Below are 26537 nucleotides of genomic sequence, written 5' to 3' on the forward strand. Positions count from 1 at the left end.
CTTCAATCATGCCCCATCTGGACCCATCAGAGGACAAGGTTATCCTCACTATATATTGGTAGTCTGGGTAATACCATTTCTGAGACAGATCTAAGACATCATCACTACCAGTTTGGAGAGATGCAGATGATTACCGTTGTTCAGAGAGAGCAGTGTCCTTTCATCCAGGTTTCCACAGGGCAGTCTGCAGAAGTGGCTGCTGAGAAGTCCTTTAATAAGTTGACTGTCAATGGCTGTAGACTCAACATAAAATGGGGAAGATCCCAAGCATCCAGAGAAAAAGAAAAACAGAACAGATGGCAGACTCTGGGATCCAGCTACAGCCTATTCCAGCACTGCCATGAGCTCTTCCTCTTCCTACAGCAGCAGAAGATGCATCCAACATGGTCCTCCAGCTGTGGTGAACATTGCCCAGCCACCAGCCCCTAGTTTTCTACACCCCCCAACCCTAGGATTTAGGCTACATATATTCACCTCAATGGGACCATCCCTTCCTTTCATGAGGACTCCAGGATTAATCCACTATCCTTCTCATGACCCTCAGAGGATGGGAGCTCATGCCAGAAAACATAGGAACCCCTAGCACACTATCAACACTCTGGTGCTCTATGGAAGAAAGAACGCTTAAAAATCCCAGTCAATGAATCTTGGAATAAATATGTTTTCCTTCCAAAAAAACTCATACTGCAAATGGAATAAAACATGTTTTTTATGTCACATTTTGGGTCAACAGTTTATAACCTCTATTCCGATGCTTACTTCCCTCAATTCAACTCAATAAATACATGTTGAATCCTATGAAAGATTTATCATTTATTAGAGACATGAATATACAAATACATGAAGAATTCCAACCCAGGATAGGTAACTCTTCTTAAAACCCTCAACTCACTCTGGATATCAGCATTACCACTTACCATGTTTTAAAATGACCTTCTATGTGTTTATCTACCTGACAAAACTGTAAACTCTTATTCTTCTTTGTATCACTATAACCAGAGCTATAGTAGTGTCAATAAATAAGTGTACTAAATAAATGAATAAAACATGAAAAAGTAAAAATACCTAATAATTTATTAAAGCAGAAAACCATTCAAAATAGTAAATGGCAATCTGAAAACGAAATGATGACCTCATTTACACTTTTGTTTTCAGGATAATTAAAAAAAATTAACTTTGATGTGCAAAGAACACCTCAGGGCCATTTACATACCATTTGAGATTGTGTGGCTAAAGGCTTAGCCAGATAGGGATTCCCACATATCAGAACAAATAAAGACAAGAATATTCCCGAGAATGGTGAGTCTTTTCAATAAACGGTGCTAGAAGAACTGGATGCTTATATGCAGAAAAATAAACTAGACCCCTATCTCTCACCATACTCAAAAAATCAACTCAAAATGGATTAAAGACTTAAAATCTAAGACCCAAAAATATTAAGTTACTAGAAGAAAGCATAGGGGAAAACGCTTCAGAGATTGTTATGGGAAAATATTTTATGAAATCGACCTCAAAAGTACAGGCAACAAAACAAAAAACAGACAAATGGGATTATATTAAACTAAAAATCTTCTACACAAAATCAAGAGTTAAGAAACAACCTGCAAGAAGAGAGAAAATGCTTGAATTTCTTCCAGCAAGGGACTAATATCCAAGGAACTTAAAAGCAATAAAATGAAAAATCCAATTTAAAAAATAGGTAAAAGGTCTGAATCAATATCTTTCAAAAGACCAGTTGAGTGGAGTGACTCACACCTGTAATACATGCTACTCATGAGGCTGAGGGGAGAAAATGGCTTGCACCCAGGAGTTTGAGACCAGTCTAGGCATCATAGCAAGACGCTATACTTAAAAAAAAAAAAAAGAGAGAGAGAGAGAGAGACATAAATAGCTCACAGGTACATGAAAACACTCTAAATGTCACTAATCATCAGGGAAACGCAAATGAAAACAACAATGAAATAATCACCTTACCCTAATTATTAGAATGCTTATTATCAAAAACAACGTTATAATTAATAATACCAAATGCTAGCAATAAGGAGGAGAAAGGGAATGTCTTATACACTTTTGATTGAAATGTAAATTAGCATAACCATTATGGAAAACAATAAAAAACTAAAAATAGAATTATCATATGATCCAGCAATCCCACCACTGGGTCCATATATAAAGGAAAATAGTATGCCGAAGATATAGCTACGATCACATGTTTATTGCAGCAATACTAACAATAGGCAAGACATGAAATAACTGAAGTGTCCATCAACAGATGAATAGATATCAAAATACTATTTCACCATAAAAAAGAAGGAAGTTCTGTTATTTGTGGCAACATAAATGACATTATTCTAAGAGAAATAAGCCAGGCACAGAAAGGTAAATATCACATGTTCTTACTGATAAATGAAAGGTAAAAAAGTTGGCCAGGCACGGTGGCTCACACCTGTAATCCCAGCACTTTGGGAGGCCGAGGTGGACAAATCACCTGAGGTCGGGAGTTTGAGACCCACCTGACCAACATGGAGAAACCCCGTCTCCACTAAAAATACAAAATTAGCTGGTCGTGGTGGCGCATGCCTGTAATCCCAGCTACTTGGGAGGCTGAAGCAGCAGAATCACTTGAACCCGGGAGGCAGAGGTTGCGGTGGGCCGAGATCATGCCATTGCACTTCAGCCTGGGCAACAAGAGCGAAACTCCATCTCCAAAACAACAACAACAACAACAACAACAACAACAAAGTTGATCTCACAATAGTGGAGAGTAGAATAGTAGTTTCTAGAGGTGAGGTGGAGAGCAAGGTATAGCCAAAGAGTTGTTCACAGATAAACAGATAGGAGAAGTAAGTTCTAGTGTTCTATAGTATTATATAGTGACTATAATAGCAGCAATTTATTATGTATTTCCAAATAGCTAGGAGTGGATTTTGAATATTCCCAACACAAAGAAATCACAAATGTTTAAGGAAATGAATATGCTAAATACCCTGATACGATCATTACACATTGTATACATGTGTCAAAATAACACACTGTACCCCATAAATAGGTACAATTATTATGTGTCTATTAAAAATGATAATAAAAGCAAAAATAAACCTGGCAGTGAGTTTTTATTTTCTACTCATATCCCCTGTACTGAACTCAAAGGGAGTATAAATCTAGGAACTGCTTACCAAGCATAGACTAAAAGAATTAAAAGAGAAGTCTTCTCCTTCCATGACAAATAATGGGGACCTCATGGTGGCAGAGGGTTGGGGTAGAAAAGTTTGACAATGGGTAGAACGAGATAATTTTTGGGGGAATGATGGAACTGTTCTGAATCAATTTTAGTTGTGGTTATAAGACTGCATATTTGACAAAACATAAAGAACTGAAAAAAGAAAACAAAACATAGATTTTGTTCTATGTAATTTCAACAAAAAATTTAATATTATAAAAAACTAGCAAATATAATGTATACTGGTTACATAATATTATACACTAAGGGAGTATCAACACTTAAAAAACAATTTGCCTATTATTTTTCCCTTTCTTCTCAAGAGTTCAAATGTACAAGTTTAAGAGAGAGACAAAAGAGGAAAATGTACAAGTTTAAGGAGACACAAAAGAGGAAAAGCCAAAAACAGCAGCAGAAAGCAACAAGAATTAAGGAGACAGGTGAGTTGCTGTCTACAATATGGGAGAGAGAACATTTTATGTCCAGGCATGTTACCTGCTAGCTAAAACAAAACCAATAAAAAGTCTTCAGAAGAGTCACAATAATATATTATATAAAATATCCACTTTTAAAAAAATTGTTATACCTGCAAAAAAACCCCAAAAGAATGACACCTAGTAAGTAAAAAGCAGAGTCAAGATAAATGGCTTCCAATGTGGTACAGTTACTGAATTTAGACTATAAATACTTCAGCAAAGTTATTATAAAGATGTTGACCAGGCATGGTGGCTTACGCCTGTAACACCAGCACTTTGGGAGGCTGAGGCGGACAGATCACCTGAGGTGGGAAGATCACCTGAGGTCAGGTGTTCGAGGCCAGCCTGGCCAACATGGTGAAACCTTATCTCTTCTAAAAATACAAAAAATTAGCTGGGCATGGTAGCATACCTGTAATCTCAGCTACTCAAGAGACTGAGGAAATTGCTTGAACCTGGGAGGTGGAGGTTGTAGTGAGCCGAGATCATGCCTCTGCACTCCAGCCTGGATGACAGAGTAAGATTCCGTCTCAAAAGAAAAAAAATTTATATATATATATATGTTCAAAGAATTACAGGAAAAAACTGATCTTAATAGGCAAATGGATAAAGAACTACAAAGAGATTTAAATGAAGACTACAAAACACACATATATAATTTGTCATGACTACATGATATTCCATGGTAAAAAAAGGACTGACTTTTTGAAAATAACTGTTCTCTATAAATCTTCCTTTCCTCTAAAGAACTCACTCTGACACATGCCTGGATATTGTAGAGGTAACACAACAAAGTTTTCCTCTAGTTAGGTATATCATTCAATGTAATATTTAGTGGAATCTGGACAGGATGAATCTCACAAATAGGCATCAAAACTATCATTCAAATATTAAATGGGTAAGGAGAGGTAAGCATATATTGTAATAAGAGGATCTCTGATTATAAGTAAAGGCACACACTATTTCTTGTTTATACTAGCGTAGCAGTCATCAAATAATATTCCAACTTCAATATTTAAAATAGAATATAAAAGTATGTACCCATAATTCAAAAGGGGTTTATAACTCACTAAGATACATTTTCAAACAGATACTGCAATAGAAAATACTATGGGCTTCACTGAAAAAAACACTAGCACTGACTAAATAGCATATTAGAGATGGCAGAAAAAGTAGTAAACTTAACGGTAAAGCAATAGGAATTACAAAAGTCAAATAAAACAAAACAACAGAATAAAAAGGGGCAGAAAAAGTTTGAAGAAACACTAAAGGCCCTGAGAGTCTTATGAAATAATGTCAAATGGTAAAACTTATGGCTGAAAACTTCCACAAATTGATACCTAGTTTTTAATGATTTAAAAAATCAGTCCTAGAGATAAAACTACCCAAAGCCAAAGATAAGGAAAAAACCTTGAGAGCGGCCAGAAAAAACTACATGTTACATACAGGGGAACAAATGAATAACAGTTAACTTGTCAGAAACTAATGTAGGTCAGAAAATATTAGAATGAAGTATTCAAAGAGCTAAAAGGAAAAGATTATCAACATAGAATTCCATGCAGGGAAGAACATACTTAAAGAATAAAGATCAAGATATGTTCGGATGAAAGAAATGTAAGAGACTTCATCATCACCACAGCTGTACCAAAAAAAACTTACAAGGCTTCTTCAAGATGAAGGAAAAGACTGAAATGGCAACTACAATCTGTGAGAAGGAATAATGAGCATGGGAAATGGTAGATATGTGGGTAAACACAAAATAGCCCATATGCTGCTTCCTTTTTTGTCTACATTCCTTAAAAGCATTTGACTTTAAAAGTTATAACACTGTAAGATAAAAATAGCAACATACATAGATTTAATATGAATAACAATAACACTAAAGAATAAATATTTGGTGTCCTTGTAAGACAGGAGGACATGTTTAGAAGGGGAGAAGGCTATAGAAAGATAGAGAAAAAGAACAGTCAACCTAATATTCTACATTCAGTACTTGAGAACTGTTGTGCCATTTCATTCTAGGCTGCCTGTTTTCTGATAAGAATTCCACCGTCTTTCAAATCATCCTTCCCCTATGATAATAAGCCTGTCAGGCTTTAAGATTTGTATTATGTTATTACTGTCCAGCAGTTGGAACATGGATTTCTTTTAATTTGTTCTAAACGGAGTTGGCTCATCTTGAAATCTGTAGATGTATGCATTTCATTAAACTTTTGAATGTTTTATATAATTATAAAATTATATAATTATAGAAAATATCCATTAACAATAGCAACGAAGATGAAATAGTTAAAAAAACAAACAACAATAAATGTGTGAAGCTAAGAGAATAAAAACGTTAAAACACAACTGAAAGACACAAAAGTAGTCTCAAACAAATGTAGATATTCCCTATTCATAGAATGATTCAAGATTTTAAAGATGCAGTTCTCCTTAACTTATAAAATAATGTAATCTCAATAAACATACCAATGAAAATTTTTATTAGCTAGACAAGTTGCTACTAATATTCATGAAGCGCAATAAATATACATGAATAGCTGGGAACATACTGAAAAAAAAAGAAAATCTACCAGGAAGTTTAGCCCTAATAATCATTAAAATATACTATAAAACTGTAATAAACAACGCCATACTAGGATATACGTATACTAAACCATTAGTATAGCATATACAATGAGAAACAGATACCTATATATATATAAATTTAGTATATTATAAAGAAGGCATTTCAAATCACTAAGGAAAAGATAAATTTTAAAATACACAGTGATAGTAAAACTGAGTTCCCATTTGAAAAAGGATAAAATTAGATCCACATCTCACAAAATAACAGGAATAAACAACAACTACATGAATGAGCTAAATGTAAAAATAAAATCATACAAGGATTAGGAGGCAACATGAGTGAATTCCTCTTTAAACATGGTACAGGCATACCTCAGAGATACCGTAAGTTCAGTTACAGACCACTGTAATAAAGTGAGTCAGACAAATTTTTTTTAAATTTTTTAACTTTTAATTTTTGTGGGTACAGAGTAGGCATACAGTCAAATTATGAGATTACTCAGTGCATATAAAAACTATGTTTACACTATACTATAGTCTATGAATTGTCAAATGGCATTGTCTAAAAAATAATGTACATACCTTAATTTAAAAATAATTTATTGTTACAAAATGCTAACAACTATCTGAGCCTTCAGTGAGTCAAAACTTTTTGCTGTGATGATGATGGCTGCTGACTGCCCAGGGGAACAAGGGTTTGTTTTAGATGATGGAAATTTTCGATATCATGATTGTATTATAAGTTTATATTATAATATTCCATTGTTGAGGCTAAGCAAATTATTCATTAAACCAGTAAATTTTGTTATATATAAATTATACTTCAATAATGCTAACGAAAAAGAATTTCAGCTGTAAATAAAATATTTTTAAAGTGTTGGGTTACAATCCTATTAAAAGAATGCAGAGAAGAGATACCGAATCAAATTATATATGTTCTTACCAGATTAATTAACTGAGTGTGTACCACATCTTCTACCAAAACTGCTGTTTCATGAAGAGGCCTTCTAGCATCACCTAAAGAATACCTGCAAAATAATTTTAAACACACCAATATTAAGGACTATAAAACTAACAATGGCAAAAAGTGAAAGATATTTATTACATGAATCAGTTTAGTAAGGAGAATATAAATTGTTTGCTCAAATGTCTGAATGGGTGTGCAATTTTCTCTAGACAAAGACTATGAAATCTTGGCCAGGCGTGGTGGCTCACACCTTTAATCCCAGCACTTTGGGAGGCCAGAGCGGGAGGATCACTTGAGCCCAAGAGTTGGTTATTAGCCTGCATAACATGGTGAAACTCCGCCTCTACAATAAATACAAAAATTAGCCAGAAGCAGTGGCAAGTGCCTGTAGTCCCACCTACTTGGGAGGTTGAGGTGGGAGGATGGCTTGAGCCCAGGCGGCAGAAGTTGTAGTAAGCCAACGTCATGCCACTGTACTCCATCATGGGCCATAGTCAGACCCTGTTTCAAAAAAAGAAAGAAAGAAAAAAAAAGAAAAGAAAGTCTTTCCTACACAAGTTGCAACTTCAAAAGAAAAGCGCAGTGTTATCTATGCTATTTCTGGAGTTGTACAGTTTTTTTTTTTTTTTAAAGACAGAGTCTCACCCTGTTGCCCAGGCTGGAGTGCAGTGGCACGATCTCGGCTCACTGCAACCTCCACCTCCCAGGTTCAAGCAATTCTCCTACCGCGGCCTTTTGAGTAGCTGGACTACAGACTCGTGCCACCACGCCTGGCTAGTTTTTTATTTTTAGTAGATACGGGGTTTCACCATGTCGGCCAGGCTGGTCTTGAACTCCTGACCTCAGGTGATCCACCCACCTCGGCCTCCCAAAGTCCTGGGATTTCAGGCGTGAGCCACCGTGCCCGGCTCATACAGTACTTTTTAAGGAGAATTAATTGTTTCAAAATGCGAAATACTGACAACTACTTCACAACACTGGCAACCACCAAATCATGTAATCACATCCCAATTACCAATACAAGAGCTAGTAAGAGCCACATAGAAAGGTATAAAAGTGTATGACGTAATCAGCTTTGAAAATTGATAAGAAAAATTTATGTAAATACCATTGAATATGACTTGGAATTATATAAGAGCAGATTTTCAAGAATGGATTAAAAAGGCTGGCCTTAAAAGTCCTCTTCTTAAAACTTAAAAGTAGACTGGATGTGCAAAGAATACCTTCTTGGTAAAGAACACTTGAAAATGCACCATAATATATTAAAAATTTATATTTAGAGTATGCTTTAACCAGCAATAGGGAAGACAAAACCAAAGTCAGACAAGATGAAAAAACAGTTCTATAATAGAGCACTGAACCTTCAAAATTTATTCTGAAGGCATCTACCCAATCACAGTAACCTACAGTCTATATTGAACTAGTACAGAATTCAAGGTATAGGAAGAATGTGGGGACCACAAGAAAGGCCGGAAATCAGTTTGAGACTCCAATATAACATCGAGAAACCTAACATCCAGTCACGGTGTCACCCTCAATGTGTGAACTAGGAAAATACCCATTCCAGAGAATGCACTTTGCCTACTTCACCCGAAGCTTTGAGTGGCAGAGGAAAAAAATCTTCCCTAGAAATTGTTAACCATAAATTCACTTCCACGGTGCTAGAGTATCTGCTGCCCATATAGTCTTAAAAAAAGGTCAAGCATTAATTTAAAGTGATTTATATTGATGGTGCCCACGGGTACCTTGTAGAAACAAATGCAGCTCATTTCTTGAAGAATGTATTTCAAACAAATAACTGAAAGAATTCCCATGGATGACATATCAAGGACCACAAATTCAAAATCAAAATTCACTATGTGTACCAGGAATCAAGTCGTCATGAATGACAGTGAGCAGGACCAACAAACTGCAGAATCAGACCTACAGCCTACACCTACCTGAATAAATAAGTATCTACTAACTAGAGTAATTCATGTTTTTTAAAAGAGAAATGAGAAGTATATGTAGGACAACAAAAACCTTACCAAATGCTTAGTCATTTTTGAAAAAGCACTAAACAGAAATAGAAATGAAAAACGTAATAATAGCATTTAAAAAGTTAATGCAGAAAAGTTATCAATCTGATAAAGACTATACATGAAAAACTCACAGCTACCATCCGACTTAATGGTGAAACACTAAAAACTTTTCCCCTAAGATGAGTATTAACACAATGTCCAATTTTGTCACTTCTATTCAACACAATACTGTAAATTCCAGTGAAAGCAATTAGGTAAGAAAAAGAAATAGGCCGGGCACAGTGGCTCACACCTGTAATCCTAGCACTTTGGGAGGCTGAGGCTGGCGGATTGCATGAATTCAGGAGTTCAAGACCAGCCTGGGCAACACAGTGAAACCCTGTTTCTACTAAAATACAAAACAAATTAGCCGGGCATGATGGAGTGCACCTGTAGTCAAGGACTATAATTGTCATGATTAGTTCCTCCTTGTTTTGATATGTGTGTGTATGTGTGGATGCATGTGCATGTATCTTATATGTATGTGTGTATCTCCTTTACAAAATCCTACTGATTGTATTTTTTTTCTAGAGAACTTTGACTAACATAGCCAGGAAATGAAGAGCTCAACATTGAATAAAGGTATTAATATATCACTTTAGAAAATGAAAAAAAAAAAAAAAACCTACATAATCATTTCAATAGATGTAAGAAAACCGCTCAACAAAATCCAGCAACCACTCATGACAGGAAACCACATACACAGAAGAATTCAAAGCCTTTAAGAACTAGATCAATAAGGATGGCTATTATCACCACTTTCAGTCAATATTTAAGATTATAGTCAGAACAATAAAACAAGAATAAAACTATAAAAGTATTGGAAAAGAGAAAACTACACTATCCCTATATGCAGATAATATGAGTATCTACACAGAAAACCAAAAATCAAGAAAAAAATTATTTGAATTAATAAGTTAGCAAGTTTTCTGGCTATAAGATCAATCTACAAAACGCCATCATTAACATAAAGGTAGAAGATGCAATTAAAAAGAAATATAAATTGGTACTAAACATCACATGAGATGGTAAAGAGACAGAAATAGTCAAAACACTTTTAAAGTACAAGATGGGAGAGTATTTTCTACAGGACTTAATATAAAGCTACAATCATTAAGACAGTATGTTATTTGGTGCAAACAACCAATAAAACAAAAAGAGAATAGAAAGTCCACAATAAAAAGCAAACTCCACAAAGGCAAAAATCCTCTGTTGTATTCACTGATATATGCATTATTTCTTTGGAATACCTGAACAAGGTTTTCCTTCCCTTATTCTAAGTTACTTCAAATGTCACTGTTAAAAAAAAGTGTAAAGTTATCAAAGCTAAATAACTGGAAATACTTCTTGTATCAATAAAATACACAAATTGCCTAAGGTTTTATGAGAAAGTTAGACCTTTGTACTAAAAACAGTTTTCATTAGCATACACATGTAAAGTTAAGTACCTAAATCAGCTACAACGACTGGTATCAGGTATATCATTTGATGAGTATATTATTTTAATTTTCAGGGTTATTGGTACTTCAGTTTTTCTCCCAAAGCTTTTATAAATAACTTCTGCCATTGTTCCAGTGGTTTTCAGAAAACAGAAATGAAAACTGTTGTGCCTGGCCACAGTCACTTCCTTTTTCGCTCGGCAGTGTATGTACTACTTGTAAGCCACTTAAAGACAGACAAGTAATTGATACTTACACAACTATTTTGATTTTTTTTCCCCTTTAAAGACCTATCTCCCAGTGCTATGATGTCTTGACTGACTTACCCTGGGTCTTGTCCTAATCAATGGAATCTGATACCCTGTTCTTTTACACACTGTCTCGATGCCTGTAACAATACCAGTACTGCCTGACTAGAGTCCACTAAAGGTCTATCAGGAAACTTTCTGAAAAGGCTGCCGCTCTCCTGGTCTCCTGCAGTAGTCTCGTAGCTATAACACACAATCATCCATTTTAGGAAGGACTGTGAATCTGACAGCCATGATTACAAGTAAGGCCAGAGCAACTTCATAATGAGTGTAAGTGGGGGCGGAGCCACTTACACTCTATCCTCTCACGCAAACAGCATTGGCTTTATTCAATCCTGGAATGAAATGTCTCAGTTCAAACTAGGGCAACTGACTCTGCAATCCACTTGATAGGTACATAGTGAAAGTATGAAACAAACGAGGGCATTCATGAGATGAAGTTAAACTTTTTATTCTGTATACTTATACCGAGATCCAGGAGGATGAATCCTGAACAAAACCATTGGATACTGTTTTAAAAAGCCAGCAGAATTTATGACTAACCCTCTTAACATTTTTGTGTTATGCATATGCCCAATACTATCTAAAATTAGGGGAGATCCTTCAAATAGACATCTATTAAAATACACAATCAACATCTAGTCATTTTGCTCTCAAAAAACAACAGAACCCCTTTTCAGTGGTTTCTAACATCAGTTTTTTTTTTTTTTTTTTTTTTTAAAGAAAGATTTCTTAAAAATGAAGGAGCTTTACTATCTTACTTATGTTGAGCCCACATGTGACATCTTTGGTTAGTAATCTATGCCAAGATGCTACCCAAATATAGCAATACTCTTTTAATCTCTCTATAAATTCTAAAGCATCATTTGCCAAAATCTGTTGCTAACCTCTGGACCCTATGTAAATGCATGTATTTGATGTTGTGTCCATTGACCCATCCTCCTCATGTCTACATATCCCCAACTGCAAAAAGCAGTCAACTCCAAGCTCTTTTCATGGCATCAACCATAAGGGGAAAATAAATACTTTTTGAGCAAGTATATACAATGTGTGTACATATGTGTGTGTATCTATTTTCAAGTTATACAAATGTATATAATAACAAAAACAGCATAAAACAAACACAAAAGAGAAATATCAAAGGAGGTAAAAATAAAACAAACGATTTTTTTTTTTTTTTGAGGCAGAGTCTCACTCTGTTGCCCAGGCTGGAGTGCAGTGGTGCGACCTTGGCTCACAGCAGCCTCTGCCTCCCCGCTTCAAGCAATTCTCCTGCCTCAGCCTCCTGAGTAGCTGGGATTACAGGCACCTGCCACCATGCCCAGCTAGTTTTTGTATTTTTAGTAGAGACAGGGTTTAACCATGTTGGCCAGGCTGGTCTCGAACTCCTGACCTTGTGATCCGCCCGCCTCAGCCTCCCAAAGTGCTAGGATTATAGGCGTGAGCCACTGCCCCCGGCCAAAATGGTATTTTTAAAAATATATTTTATTTATTGGTGTTAGAAAATCTTTTTGCATTCACTAACATATATACATTATTGTTATCAGCATGACCAATCACCCTAGTTTGCCTGGGATTGAGGGGTTTTCCAAATTATTCTCTACCAAGTAAATCATCCTAATTAGTATTAGAAGGTCATGGTATACTTTCCACCAAAAAAAAAAAAAAAGACAAGCCAGAAAACAGTTTCATTTGTTAAAGGAATGAATTAACAATAAATAAAACTTATATATTTGCTTTCAAACAATTACCATTATTATTTCAGTTCTAAAGTCTCAAAACAGAAACAAATAGTATATGGGAAATTAATTCCTTCATCTAAAGATAATGCTTTTCCATTCTCTGATGTTGAGGATGAAGTTCATGAGAGTCAGTGGATGAGTAGGTGCCCAGCTGACATCTCACTGTAAGAAGTAGCACCAAACTAAATGACCAGCCAGAGATTTGAGCCCAGAAAAAAATTATGAAGTTCACAGGGCTTGTATCCAACTAAAAAGATTACAGTAATGCTGCTAGAAGTCACACTATATTCTGGCCATCAGCTACAAAGTAGGAAAAGTCAGTAACCATGAAAATATCCTGGAAGTTAGATGATCTGGTTCTAGTTCCCACTCTGCTATTAACAACTGCTGCAATGGGCAGGTAACTTCTCCTGGCACCTCAGTTTCTCAAGTAAAAGGAGGGGACTAGATTAGATAATTTTAAAGAAACCTTTTCAGAAACTTTATTTTGAATCACATATATATGATTCAACTATAATTCGTAAATCTTAAAGACTGTGTCTTCAAGAATGGGGCAACACTGTTATAAGAAAATCAAATTGTACAGAGTAAACTGTGGAAAAAATCATGAAATTAAGAAAAAGAAGAACATGTTAAAAATGAGTAAAGTAAGTAAGTAAATAAATAAATAAATAAAAATAATTGGAGGAAGGAAACGAAGACTACAGTTTATCCCTGGCCTTATATGTGGAAATAATTTCTAAGAAACATGTCATTGTTCCTTAAAAAGAAAAAGGCGAGGGGTGTTGAAAATACTATCATGGAAGTCTACATTATTGTTTTTCAATTAAAAGAATTTAACAGGTCTAACTTTGAGTCTAAAATACTCGTTTTTAAATTTCCAAGCCCTGATTAAGAACAGAGGGGAATGACTAAGTTTCTAATAGAGGGGAAGGACTGATAAAGTTTTAATTAAAGAGATTCTCAAAAAGAAGCAAAGGGGATAAGTTTGGTGATGATCTGTGAGACAGCCTGCTGGGCCAGTCACCAAGCACACAAGACCTACATGCAGATCTACTCGTAAGGCTTCTAGAAACCAAACATAAAGAAAGGATAAAGAGATGTTTCTTTACTGCAATGTGTACATCTTCTTGGATGCTGAATTGCTTTCAATACTTACCACTGGCCACAGACTCTAATGGGGTTAAATCATTCTGGATACTGTGGTTAAGTAATTGCTGTGGTCTTGGGAGCTAGTTACTTTTTTCTTTTTTTTTTTAATTAGCTCTGGCTTTTTTGGACGTTTTCCTACCCCAGGTAACTGACATTACTTTGGAATGGACGCTGTGTGACTATTGCTTGGTGTAAGAAGGCTCTAGGTAACTTGCCGTCCCCAAAAGAAAGGTTTTTTTTTTCCCCCTTCAAAGCATTTTTTTGATAACACTTTTATAGACTAAGTATTACTATAATACCCAAAAATTTCTCCCTAATGGAATTACAGTGAATAGGAGGCTACAACCCTATCATACACTCTAGTCAGCTAACCTACTACTAGACGATATATGTAAACACAGACATCAATACTGTTTACGTCATTCTTACCCAATATTTGTTGACACTGATTTGTCCACTATCCAAAGTGGGGAATAAAAGTGCAGAAGTTTGGCCATGATCAGTCATTTAATGCAATTGGAAAGTTATAAACACTACAAATTAGCCTTGCTCTTCAAATTTTAACAGCTCTAACTTTCACAAATCTATGATTTCATCCACCTGTTTTCAAAGGAAGAAATGAATTCTATTAACAATAGCTCTAAGAAACCCCAAGCGATAGGTAAATCAAAATATCAAATAAGGCTGGGCATGGTGGCTCAAGTCTGTAACCCTAGAACTTTGGGAGGCCAAGGCGGGTGGATCACCTGAAGTCAGGAGTTCGAGACCAGCCTGGCCAACATGGTGAAACCCCATCTCTACTAAAAATACAAAATTAGCCAGGCGTGGTGGTGCATGCCTGTAACCCCAGCTACTCCGGAGGTTCAGGCAGGACAGTCACCTGAGCCCAGGAGGCAGAGGTTGCAGTGAGCCGAGACTGCACCATTGCACTTCAGCCTGGGTGACAGAGCAAGACTCCATCAAAAAATCAAACATCTAAGACAACAGATTTCCTAGCAGTGATGATTTTTCTCATTGCTTGCTTGATTTCTCAACATCCATTTCCCCATTTCCCTTCTGATAAGCACTCACATAATTTAACAGAACTTTGAGAAAACATTTAGAATTTTATAAAACACCATGAAATAAATATAAATATGTGAAGATACATAAAAAGCAAAATTATTAAATTATTATTTATGATGTAAAATAAATAATGCTGATGTAAAAAAATACAGATATATGTACATATGTTTAAGATAAAAGGTAAGACTGTGTAAAATTTTGAAAAGGTAAACACATATTACCTATAGGTATTAATCACTCAATCAACAAATATTAACTGATTGCCTGCTATGTGCCAGTCACTGTGCTGGTTGCTTGGAATATATCAGTGAACAAAACAGACAAAAAATGAGTCGCGTTTACATTCCAATGAGGAAAGGACACAATAAACAATATAACTAATGAATTACTAAATAATTTGTATATTAGAAAGATGACAGAACAAAAACGTAGAACAGAATCACGAAATGTAAAGTATGCAATAGGCAGTGTGAAATATTAAAACATGTATTTATTAAGATCTGATGTGTGAAAGAAATAGCTTTAAAGAATGAAAAAAATACATAAATTAGAAAATTTTTTAAAAATCAAGACTTAAAATTTAAAAATCAAGACATAAGCTCATCCATAAATATTTATAAGAAAACTCATAAAACTCATCTACAGTGCATGAAAATGTGCATCTGAGAAAGTCTACAAAACTAGCAGAATATCTTTATGAATTTCTTCTTAGCAGAACATCTTTATGAATTTCTTCTAATAATTTACAGGACATTTTTCTTCATATATCCTACATTTCTAAGAAGAACATATTCCCATCTTCAAACTCTTAATAGATAGCAGCATAAAGCAAAATTATTATAAACCCTCCCTATTTGAGGAACAGGAAAGATATGTATAGCAATCATTGAATGTTAGTTAAAAAAAGAATCTAAAAGATTATGTAGTCCATTGATTCTGTTTTAAACAGATGGAAAATTAAAGTCCAAGAGGTTAAATAGCCATCTCAAGGTCGTAAGTACAGTTAGAAGCAAAAGCTAGGAATTTTACCTCATCCAGAACTCATTGTACAACAACATGCTAAATCAAAGTCCATTAGGCCTCCAAAACATTTAATGGGCTTTACTATCTTATTTTGACTGAAATTTAGTCAAAAAACTAACTTCCTATAACACTGAAAACAGATACACTACAATCACAATAACACCTTATAGTCCTAGAGGACTTTCCTCATCTATCATTTAAAATAAACTGTTAAGCATGAAAAAAGGAAAGTTTCTCCCATATTACATAAATCTGGAATCAGAGAGAGTCTAGAAAGTTAAGAGACTTACCCGGGGAGTCAGCAACAGTAAGAGTCACAATTACTTGGTATGAGACAGTCACATAGAGATAAGAGAATTTTGTACTAGCAGATCTTTAGAAAATTATCAATATAAAATGGATATAAATGTGGTATACTGCAACAACATTTTTCAGATTGACAGTGTCCAGAAAAAGAAGTATTTTGTAATTAAATTAACTTGGAAAATGACATATTTTATTCTTCACTAGATTTGCAGTGCACGTTACCGTATTAGACACTCTGAGAGGTTCAGAAGAAAAGAAACTTTTGATTTTAAATGTATTTACTATCTATGTAATCTTTTTCTAAGCCCATGTAGTTACACAGCATTGAAAAAAATTTAGGAAACACTGATTTAAATAAACAAACAAAACAACTTCCAAAATAACTTTAAGGACTTTAGTGAGAGGATTCCAAATAAAATGTAGCCTAAGATGTTAGAACTTCAAAGTCAGGTTCTTCAGTTTCTAACAATGAGATGATGATGATAATGGCAAATATTGTGAGCTTTTAAAAAATTCACTTACATTCAATGAATATTTATTGAATACTGGGTTTACATCATGCCAAGCACTGAATATTACACTAGCTGAGAATTTTCAAAGTTCCCACAAACTTAGAGACAAGACTGATTTTCTGTAGCCATGGCAATAAACAGCCACCAGAACCAGGAACAGACTCATTCCAGTAAACACACCCTTGAGTGCCAACCTATCAACAACATTCTCCTCTCTCTTTTTATAGATTATGTCAACTCCAGAACACGACCAATCCCTGAACTCAATGCTTCCTGGAAACTCAAAAGAAGATCAGCAGCCTTCCTTGCTAACAAACTGTGCTTGACCAGCATGTATCTATCCTTTAAGATAAGAAGCAATAAATCAAGTTTTCTCTTTTTATTTCAGATACTGAATGACAGGCTCATTATTTTTCACAGCGCTTAAGGAAGTTTGCCTTCACAAACTTGTCAGCCTAACCTCCCTTCCTCTCCTTCTTCTTGCATTTTATTTTGAAAGATTCCTAACCAACAGAAAAGCTGAAGTGGAATGAACACCTATAAATCCTTCACCTAGAATCACCAATTGTTAACATTTTGGCACAATTGCATGCATGTTTCTTTCTCTCTCTCTCTCTCTTAAAAATTATACAAACATACACTTGTATTCTTATCTGTATTAATTTTTCTTTAAACAGTAAGCATGTACTAAGTGCCAGGTATACTTATATGTATTATGTCATTTAAACCTCTTAAAGACTCTGCAACACACTATCACTATGCCTGTCCCTCTGCATCTTGGAGAGATATTTGTTCTAGTAAGTGATATTCTGGGTTTTTAAAAATTAATTTCCATATGCTGGGATTAGCTTTGTCCCCGGAACTGATGAAATAACAAATCCTTTTACATGACAGGTCTTCAAAAATATGAAGAAAGCTTACTTTAAAGGTCTGGTTTCGATTTGTTTTTGCTAAACAGCATCTGTTTTAAACAGCTTTATTATCATTTACATACCATAAAATCCAGTTGTTTAAAGTGTACAATTCAATGACTTTTAGTAAATTTACAGGGCTTTACCATCATCACCACAATCTAGTTTCAGAACATTTCTATCATTCCAAAACAATGTCTCATGCCCATTTATAGTCAGTCCTATTTCCCATCCTCAGCCAAAGGCAACCACTAATCTACTTGAAGAAACTATGTATCCTCTCTAGCCTTCTTCAAGGTTAAAGATTTCCTATTTCTTATCATTTTGGTCTCAATGTAAATGGCGTATCTTTGAAAAGACTTTCCAAAACTACTACCACTTTCAATTCTCACTTGAATCAGAGTAGTTTGGCATTTATTTGATTTATATATTAAGGTCCTACCCAAGTTTTCAGAAAAAAAAAGTTATAAAACTTTTAGTAAACAAACCGAAGGAATGCAAACCTCTAAGTGTTGAACAAGTCCTAGGCCAATTATAAAGCCCTGCAGCAAAGAGATATCCTTGAAACAACAGATCCAATAATGAACACTTTGTGGGCTGGGAAGAGTTGATTCAGCTTTCAAGCTGTCCTTGTCTGAAATATAAGTCTCCACCTCATCCAGCAGAACATCAGGAGAGATGACATCAAACATCTCACTGAAATTTTTACTCTACAATTGTGGCATTACCTTAATGAAAGTAAAATTGTTTTATTCTGATATGAATTGGGAGCGCATGCAAGTTCCTAATAATTACAGATTCCAAAAGTTTTACTGAGATTGATGTCAAGTTCATCAGGGTATAATGACTAGAATCTCCTTCACTCAACATTTTAAAAAATGAAGCAAACTCATGCCAAAATTATAACTTAATTACACTTCCTTACATAACATTCTAGAAAAACCAGTTGGCAATAATTAATACCACTACTGTACATAATCTTTTCCTAATGTAGTTGTACTTGCAAAATCTAATTTGTCACCAAAAACAATGGCTTTGGTCTCACAGAATATAATACTGAATAAATAAAACTATAAATTAGAAAATATGTAAACAATGCAACTTGAAAATTAATTGTGTAAATACCTGTGACTGCCAATAGGAAAATACATAATATATTCCAGTTGTACTACATAATATATTCCATTAGTTCCTTCACAAAGGGTTTTCATTTGAATCAGGAAGTATATAAGACAATTGTCTTACAGTGATCAGTCACTTTTAAGAACATTAAGAAAAAGCTTATCTCTAGTCTCAACAATACTATATTCCTCAAATAAAAATGAAATTTAGTATACCCAGAAGAAATGTATTTTCAGTTTGTTCTCTACAACATGGATAAAAAAGTGATGACATGAGAAAGATGTTAAGACACAACGCTACTGAGAATAAACACATAGCATACATTAAATGATCTTTTAGTTTTACTTTAATAATAGTCAATAACTTAAAAATTTGGCATGCATAAATAATAACCCTTTATAGATATTTATATACACTATTAGCACTGAAACTCATATTAATCTTTAAATCTTACTATGAAAAGTTCAGTATGTACTTGTAGAAGCTTATAATGAACATACATTTAAGTATACTAAAAATATTAATGAAAACATACATCTCTGTACCTACCAACTACCAGCCTGTACACGATTAAGATCTTCATAGGTACTAGGCTCCTTGGTAGCAAATAAAAATATTAATAGGCAATATCAGGAAATTATTTATAATAGTTAATATCAATAAAACAGTAGTTAAGATGCTAGCTTAGAGCCTTCACAGAATCCTACAACTTTCACACTCTTCTGTTTATTATATAAAAGTCTTTGAAATCTGGCTTCTCTCTGGTTCCAGCCTTATTTCTAGCCATGCACCGTTTGTTCCTGACATATCAAACTCCCTATGGACAGCTGACCACACAATAGGTTTCATGTCTTCTCACTTTTGTACATGGTATTTTCTCTGTCAAGTAAGTCTTTGTTTCTTCTTCCATTCAGCCAATGCCTTCCAAACTTAGTTCAACCAGTACGACCCTTGGGAAATTTTCCGTAATACTCATTTGCTCCTCTACAGCATATTGCACTGATTGCCCTAACTCACCTTTCACCTCATACTATATTCATTCCCATTGCCAAGTAACTTTAAGTAGCCCTGCACTATAACCCTGAGCTCAACCCTGTTGTGTTATTTGGCCAATGGGATATTATTTGCAGTAGAGGCTAAGAAGTGCTTAAGCATTTCAACTTGCACTCTTGCACTCTGCCACTGCCATGAAAGTATGACAAGGCTAATCTGCTGGAAAATTAGAGATACATGAAGCAGAGCTCAGTCACCCCAGTCATCCCAGTTGAGTTATTGTAGATCAGCTGGCAGTCAGCTGACCTTCAGATAGATAACAGAGCCCAGTTGAGATTGGTGGGGTTGCCTAATCTACTGTCCTAGACATATAATCACAAATGCTGAGGTTTCACAATGTTTTGTTATACAGCATTATTGTGGCAATAAACAACGGATCCCACTCCTAGATGCTTCCACAGCACTCTTCACAACCTCCTCATAGTATAGTTACATAGTTATATAGTTATGTAGTTACACAGTCATACTTTTATATTAACTAATTTATCTCTATTCTTCCCTATGCATTTAAAGGAAAAAAAAATCACCTGTTATTTAAATTTGTATTCTCAGCATCTAACAAGATGCCAGTTGTATGTGGCCACTCAATGTAGGACTGGGGAAGAGAAGGAAAGAGGACTGATTCACCTCCCAAATGATTCCACTATTATCTCAGACCACAAGGAGCCTTCCCCATGTTGTGAAAGTTCAGTGGGCACACAAATTAGATACTGCTAAAGCAGATTAAAACTTTAAGCATATAGGTTTTAACACATGCTTATTAATATATGTATATAGTCGCCTGTTGGATGAGCACTGATGGCCACAAATTCATGTGATTTGTGAGCATAATGTTAACAGGAAAGAGTCAATAATTGCAGCACTTTGGACCAAATATAGAGTGGAATTAGGTTATGCAGTAAAAGATGCCAGGGCAGAGAATCAAAGGGTGTATTCCTAGAAAACTTAAGATTTTCACATGTAGAAGGAAAAATGTTTGAAATTTCATTAAACTTGGTATATGCATTTAGGGCCAAGTAAAAATTCAAAAAGGAACCAGATTAATGATTTAGTTTTTTAAAGGCAGCAAATACTTCTAAAAAAGAAAAGGAAAAAAACGAATCTGAAAATATATAGAATTTAGAATCCATTTAATAATGATAGTTATGACAAAAATGACAATGAGTTGATTATATCCATCGTACATATTGAGGATTTACTGTTTGCTAGACACCACCGAACTGATTCAAATGCCAAAATGGCTCTATAAGGTAAGTACTATTACTATTGCCACTTCAAGACTTGAAGAGGTTAACTAGATTACCCAAGGAACATATTTAATAAGAGACAGAAATGAGATTCCAACTCCCACCAGTCTGACTGCAAACTCTAAAAAAACAAAAACAAAACAAAACAAAACCCTCTAACTGCTCTATAATATTGTCTTTCACAGAAACTGAAGAGACTTCGGAAGTAATTTATTTCAGTTTCTGCCACAATAAAGAAAATTTTAAAAGTGAAAAGACTATATAGGCTGGGCATGGTGGCTCATGTTTATAATCCCAGGATTTTGGGAGGTCGAGGCAGGAGGATCACTTGAGCAAAAGAGTTTAAATCCAGTCTGGGTAACAGTGTGAGACCTTGTCTTAAAAAAGAAAAAAAAAACACTATATAAACATATATCCAATTTAGGGTGACTGGAATAGGATGATGATGATACTTTGATATAATTGGAAATAACTTTTTGACAAACAGTGTGGCACATGCAGAAATGCAAACCAATATATAAATGACACAATAGTTGAATTTGTAAGATTAAGAGGAAAACTAAAGAAGCTGAACAATAAATGATGTCTACATCAATAACCAAAAAAAGGAATCTATTAAAAGGCTGAACAAATTCTTCCAAGTCAAAAGCAAATAACTGGCTTCCTCTCTATTCATGAAAAAAGCTGAGTTTACCACATGAAATTTACCTTGATTTTAGGTCTCAAGAATTAAGGGTAAATATTAAAGCTATGAACCTGGGGAACTCCATAGTGTCTTTATGCATAAATCACATAGAAATTTCTCAGGTTCTGAGACAAAGTTCAAGAATAATTATACTAAACAATACAAAAATTTCCCAAGGCTAAAACTTGGTAAATATAAACTGCAGAAATATTAGAACAATAATAAGTATAGGGTTAACCTCACCATACTATTAATAGATACATCACAATACAAATATTACACAGAGATTAAAATTGATACTTGGGAACAGGTTGATTATCTAGGTATGTTAATTATTATTATATTCAGAGGGAAATATTCCTTGCAGCATAAAGACACCAATACCATTCATATACTGTTTCCAGAGAGTTTGATAAACAGAAAAATTCCACAAAAATCTTAGCCCAGTAACTCTCCACATCCAGGATCTCTAATTTCCATAACCTCTAGATCCTATAAGAGTAAAAATTAGAGCTTCTTTTATGGTGAACAAATTTCCCATCTCAAAGACTTTGGAGAATGTCCCCTTTTCCTCTACAGAGAGAATGCTTGGACGACTCTAGAGGAAAGAGGGAAATTGCGATGCTCTGTATGTCTTGGGGACCAGAGGTTTTCAGGATTCAAACAAATGTAAACAATTTGACTTTCTGAGTATTGACAAGGAATTATAATATCAGATTACTAAATCTGGGTTTTCTCAGTTGCAGGAGCTTCCCGTTCCCCGCCATTCCAAAGATTTCAAAAACCTATGAAATTATGCCACGGGGTGATTATCCAAGTATATCTTTCACAGTTAAATGACTCAAAACAATATTTAACATTTCAAATTAAATTGTTCATAATACAGTATTCAATTCTTCACTAAACTCACAGAACTCATTTCTACTTACAGATTTGTTTTTTTTTTTTTTTGAGACGAAGTTTCGCTCTTGTTGCCTAGGCTGGAGGGCAGTGGCACGATCTTTGTTCACTGCAATCTCTGCCTCCCGGCTTCAAACAGTTCTCCTGCCTCAGCTTCCCAAGTAGCTGGGATTACAAGCACCCACCACCACGCCCAGCTAATTTTTGTATTTTTTTAGTAGAGACGGGGTTTAACCATGTGGGCCAGGATGGTCTCAAACTCCTGAACTCGTGATCCACCCGCCTCTGCCTCCCAAAGTGCTGGGATTACAGGCGTGAGCCACCGCACCTAGCCAGATGTGTTCTTTAAAACTCTGAGTAAAGAAAGTTAAGTGAAAGAGATCTTTCATTTAAAAAAAAAAAAGAAAGAAAAATTAAAAATGAAGGAATTATATTTTCTACATATATTAACTTCAAAAAAAGAAAATGCAAAATTAATCTACTTACCATAACTATATTTTCACACACGTGTCATCTTTATTATGCTGTTAAATGCTAGAGCCTACAATAATCTATTCCAGACATGGGGCTGGGGTTGGGAGCAAGGGTTTGGCGAGGGAGTGGAAAAGCAACGAGGCTGCCTGTAGCACTTTTAGTACACGTTATAAGAATAATCCATAACAAAAAAACATGGATTCAATTCAGTATAACGACTTCACTTTTCTTAAAATCACACATACTTTATATAGTTAAAGCCCTTATACACTTCCTCTCTCAAAAACTTAGGAATAATTTCACAGTATCTAAGGAATAAGAAAAAAATGTTTTAAAATAAAATATTGATATTTAAAATGTCTCTTGAAGCTATTTGCTAACAAAACAAAATATCAGACTTTGAAAGAATACTAAATTCACCATCATTAATTTTATTTTGGTAACTAACTTTATCCCTATGACTTGACAACAAACTTAACCTTTAAGGATAAATCACCATATACAACATTAAAACACCAAAAATAGAAGATGGAATTGCTCCTACCTCCGTAACATTGTGTTTCTAATTAAAAAAAAAAAAATTGGAGAGTATTGCTGAACAGAATTCATATTAGAAGATATATAAAATTAAACGAGAGGAACTTCATGTCTATTTTCTAAGTTTATATCATATTGAATACTGTGCTTGCAGACCCAATGAACAAGAATAATCATCCACAAATTGCTAGAATCTTTCATTTTGGATTCTACACTGAAAATAAAGGGTGGACATTTAGAGTCTACATGTTCTATTTTCAGCTTCATCATTAACATGTTTGAGAACCTGGGGTAAATTTCTTTACAACAGGTAAATATTCTAATACCCTATTAGTTAACGGACGCTAGATCCAAAAGCTGACACTTAAGTGGAATACTACATAAATTTAGTCCTATTTTCTTTATTGGGTTTTCTGATTTAAAATTCTACCACATATATACAAAACCATCTTAATTTGCATATAAACTTAATTCACTTTAACAATATTCACTGAACATCAACCAAGATGAAAGTCCTCTCCTAAAGGCTGAGGAATGCAAATGTAAACACCAAGTCCTTGTGAACTCCAAAATTAGTACATAGCACACTGGTAAATGAGATACAAATAAGCACACATGAAACTCTCTTTCAGTCAATCTAACTTAATTAAAATTGTACTATGACAATACAAAAATTATCAATTTTTTTAAGTGTGAATTTTAAATTGTGCAATTTCTTTCTTTTTTTTTTTTTTTGTCCAGACAGGGTCTCGCTTTGTCACCCAGACTGGAGTACAGTGGTGTGATCATGGCTCCCTGAAGCCTCCATCCTCTGGTCTCAAGTGATCCTCCCACCTAGGCCTCCCAAAGTGCTGGGATTACAGCTGTGAGCCATTGCACTCAGCCACTAAATTGTATAATTTTTTAAAGTACAATTAAAAATTTGTACCGTACAAAAAATGAAACAAAGATTTTCTATCTTTTTTCTTTTTTTAACCTGTGTGGTGAAGTGTAACAGGCTGGGAAAAAACTATAGGTGTAACCCAAGGGTCAGCAAATATTTTCTGGAAAAGGTCAAACAGTAAATATCTTCACTTTTGTGGGCTATAAGGTCTCTTTTGCGCAATGGCCATCACAGTACCAAAGCAGTCAATGACAGTCCATACATGAATGAATATGTACAGCTATGTTCTAGTAAAACTTATGAATGGTCACTGCAATCTGAGTTCTGCATCTCACATAATTTCATCTCATGTAAGTGCTACATCTCACGAAATATTACTCATCTTTTGATTTTTTCCCCAACCATTTAAAAATGTAAAAAATATTCGTGGTTATACAGGCTGTACAAAAACAGGGAGCTATGTGGATTTTGCCTTCAAGCCACAGTTTGCCAATCCCTGGTATAATCAAACACCAGTATCAAACAATATGAATTAAGAGTGACTAGTAGCTGACCATAATTGCCACTGTTCAGAGAAGAGAGAAAGGAAAACATATTCAAATAATCAAGAACTTCTTTTAAAGAAGTATGTAAGAGCTTGAGTTAATCTAAGGATGATGATAACTCATTTACTGTAGCTATTATATTATTTAGTAACTGCAAGAAAACGGTTCCACTCTTAAAAAAAAACACTAATTTGTCAAAATATACAGAAAACAAGCAATCAATTTCGTGTTCTTATTTAAATTGTAAGAGTACAATTGAAAAATTGTACTGGCTGGGCACGGTGGGCTCAGGCCTATAATCCCAGCACTTCGGGGAGGCCGAGGCAGGTGGATTACTTGAGGTCAGTCATTCAAGACCAGCCTGGCCAATATGATGAAACCCCCTCTCTACTAAAAATACAAAAATTAGCTGGGCATGGTGGTGCGTGCCTGTAATCCCAGCTACTTGGAAGGCTGAGGCGGGAGAATCCCCTGAACCCGGGACGCGGAGGTTGCAGCAAGCTGAGATTGCACCACTGCACTCCAGCCTGTCTGACAGAGACTCCATCTCAAAAAAGAAAAAAAAAGAAAAATTGTACTATTTTTAAACTGTACAGCTTACCAATTTTTAAAATATTGAATATTCATGTTTAAAATAATATAAAAAAACTGTTATAGGTTGAATTGTGTCCCTCCAAAAACAATGTCTAAAAATCCTAACCCCAGTACCTCAGAATATGACCTTATTTGGAAATAGGGTCTTTACAGAGATAATGAAGTTAAAACAAGGTCATTAGGGTGGGCTGTAGATGAATAGGACTGGTATCCTTATAAAAAGTGGAAATTTGCACAGACAGACAGACAGAGAGGGAAGGCAATATGAAGACAGAGGAAGAAGACAGTAATGTGACTGGAGTGATGAATCTAAAAGCCACGAAACACCAAGGATTGCTGGCAAACACGTAAAGCTAAGAGAGACAAGGAAGGATTCTCCTCTAGAGCCTTCAGAGAACATGACACTTGATTGTGGATGTCTAACACCCTCAACTGTGGGCAGTAAGTTTCTGCTGCTTTAAGTCACCCAGTTTTTGGTACTTCATTATAGAAGCCCTAGGAAACGAATACACAAACATATCAACGTATTAGGAGTGTTTTTCACTTTGTAATTCTATCACTATAGTAATCAAATAACATGCCATCATTTAATGAATAAACAAAATATTAAGTCCAAAATAAACCCTGAATTAAAATTGTCATGTTAAAATTCAACCAACTTTTTATGCATGATATGACTACCAAACATAATATGACTACCAAACTTTTTTTTTCTACAATACTTTGAACCAAATTTTCTTTGGTTTTT

General features: G+C 34.8%; 1 protein-coding gene across 5 annotated transcripts in view; it reads right to left on the reverse strand.

The window, feature by feature from the left end:
• SUPT3H (SPT3 homolog, SAGA and STAGA complex component) overlaps positions 1-26537 on the reverse strand; it is a 549180-nt gene that overhangs the window by 278704 nt on the left and 243939 nt on the right. For all 5 annotated transcript variants that reach the window (XR_004056848.1, XR_004056849.1, XM_010372540.2 and 2 more), the window contains one exon: positions 7208-7292. Coding sequence is in view for 3 of the 5 variants with exons in the window: in XM_010372540.2 (XP_010370842.1) it covers positions 7208-7292 (85 nt within the window). In the remaining 2 variants the exon portion in view is untranslated. The remainder of the gene's footprint in view (positions 1-7207; positions 7293-26537) is intronic.

The sequence above is a fragment of the Rhinopithecus roxellana genome, chromosome 4 (genome assembly GCF_007565055.1).
Source record: "Rhinopithecus roxellana isolate Shanxi Qingling chromosome 4, ASM756505v1, whole genome shotgun sequence".
Lineage (NCBI taxonomy): Eukaryota > Metazoa > Chordata > Mammalia > Primates > Cercopithecidae > Rhinopithecus > Rhinopithecus roxellana.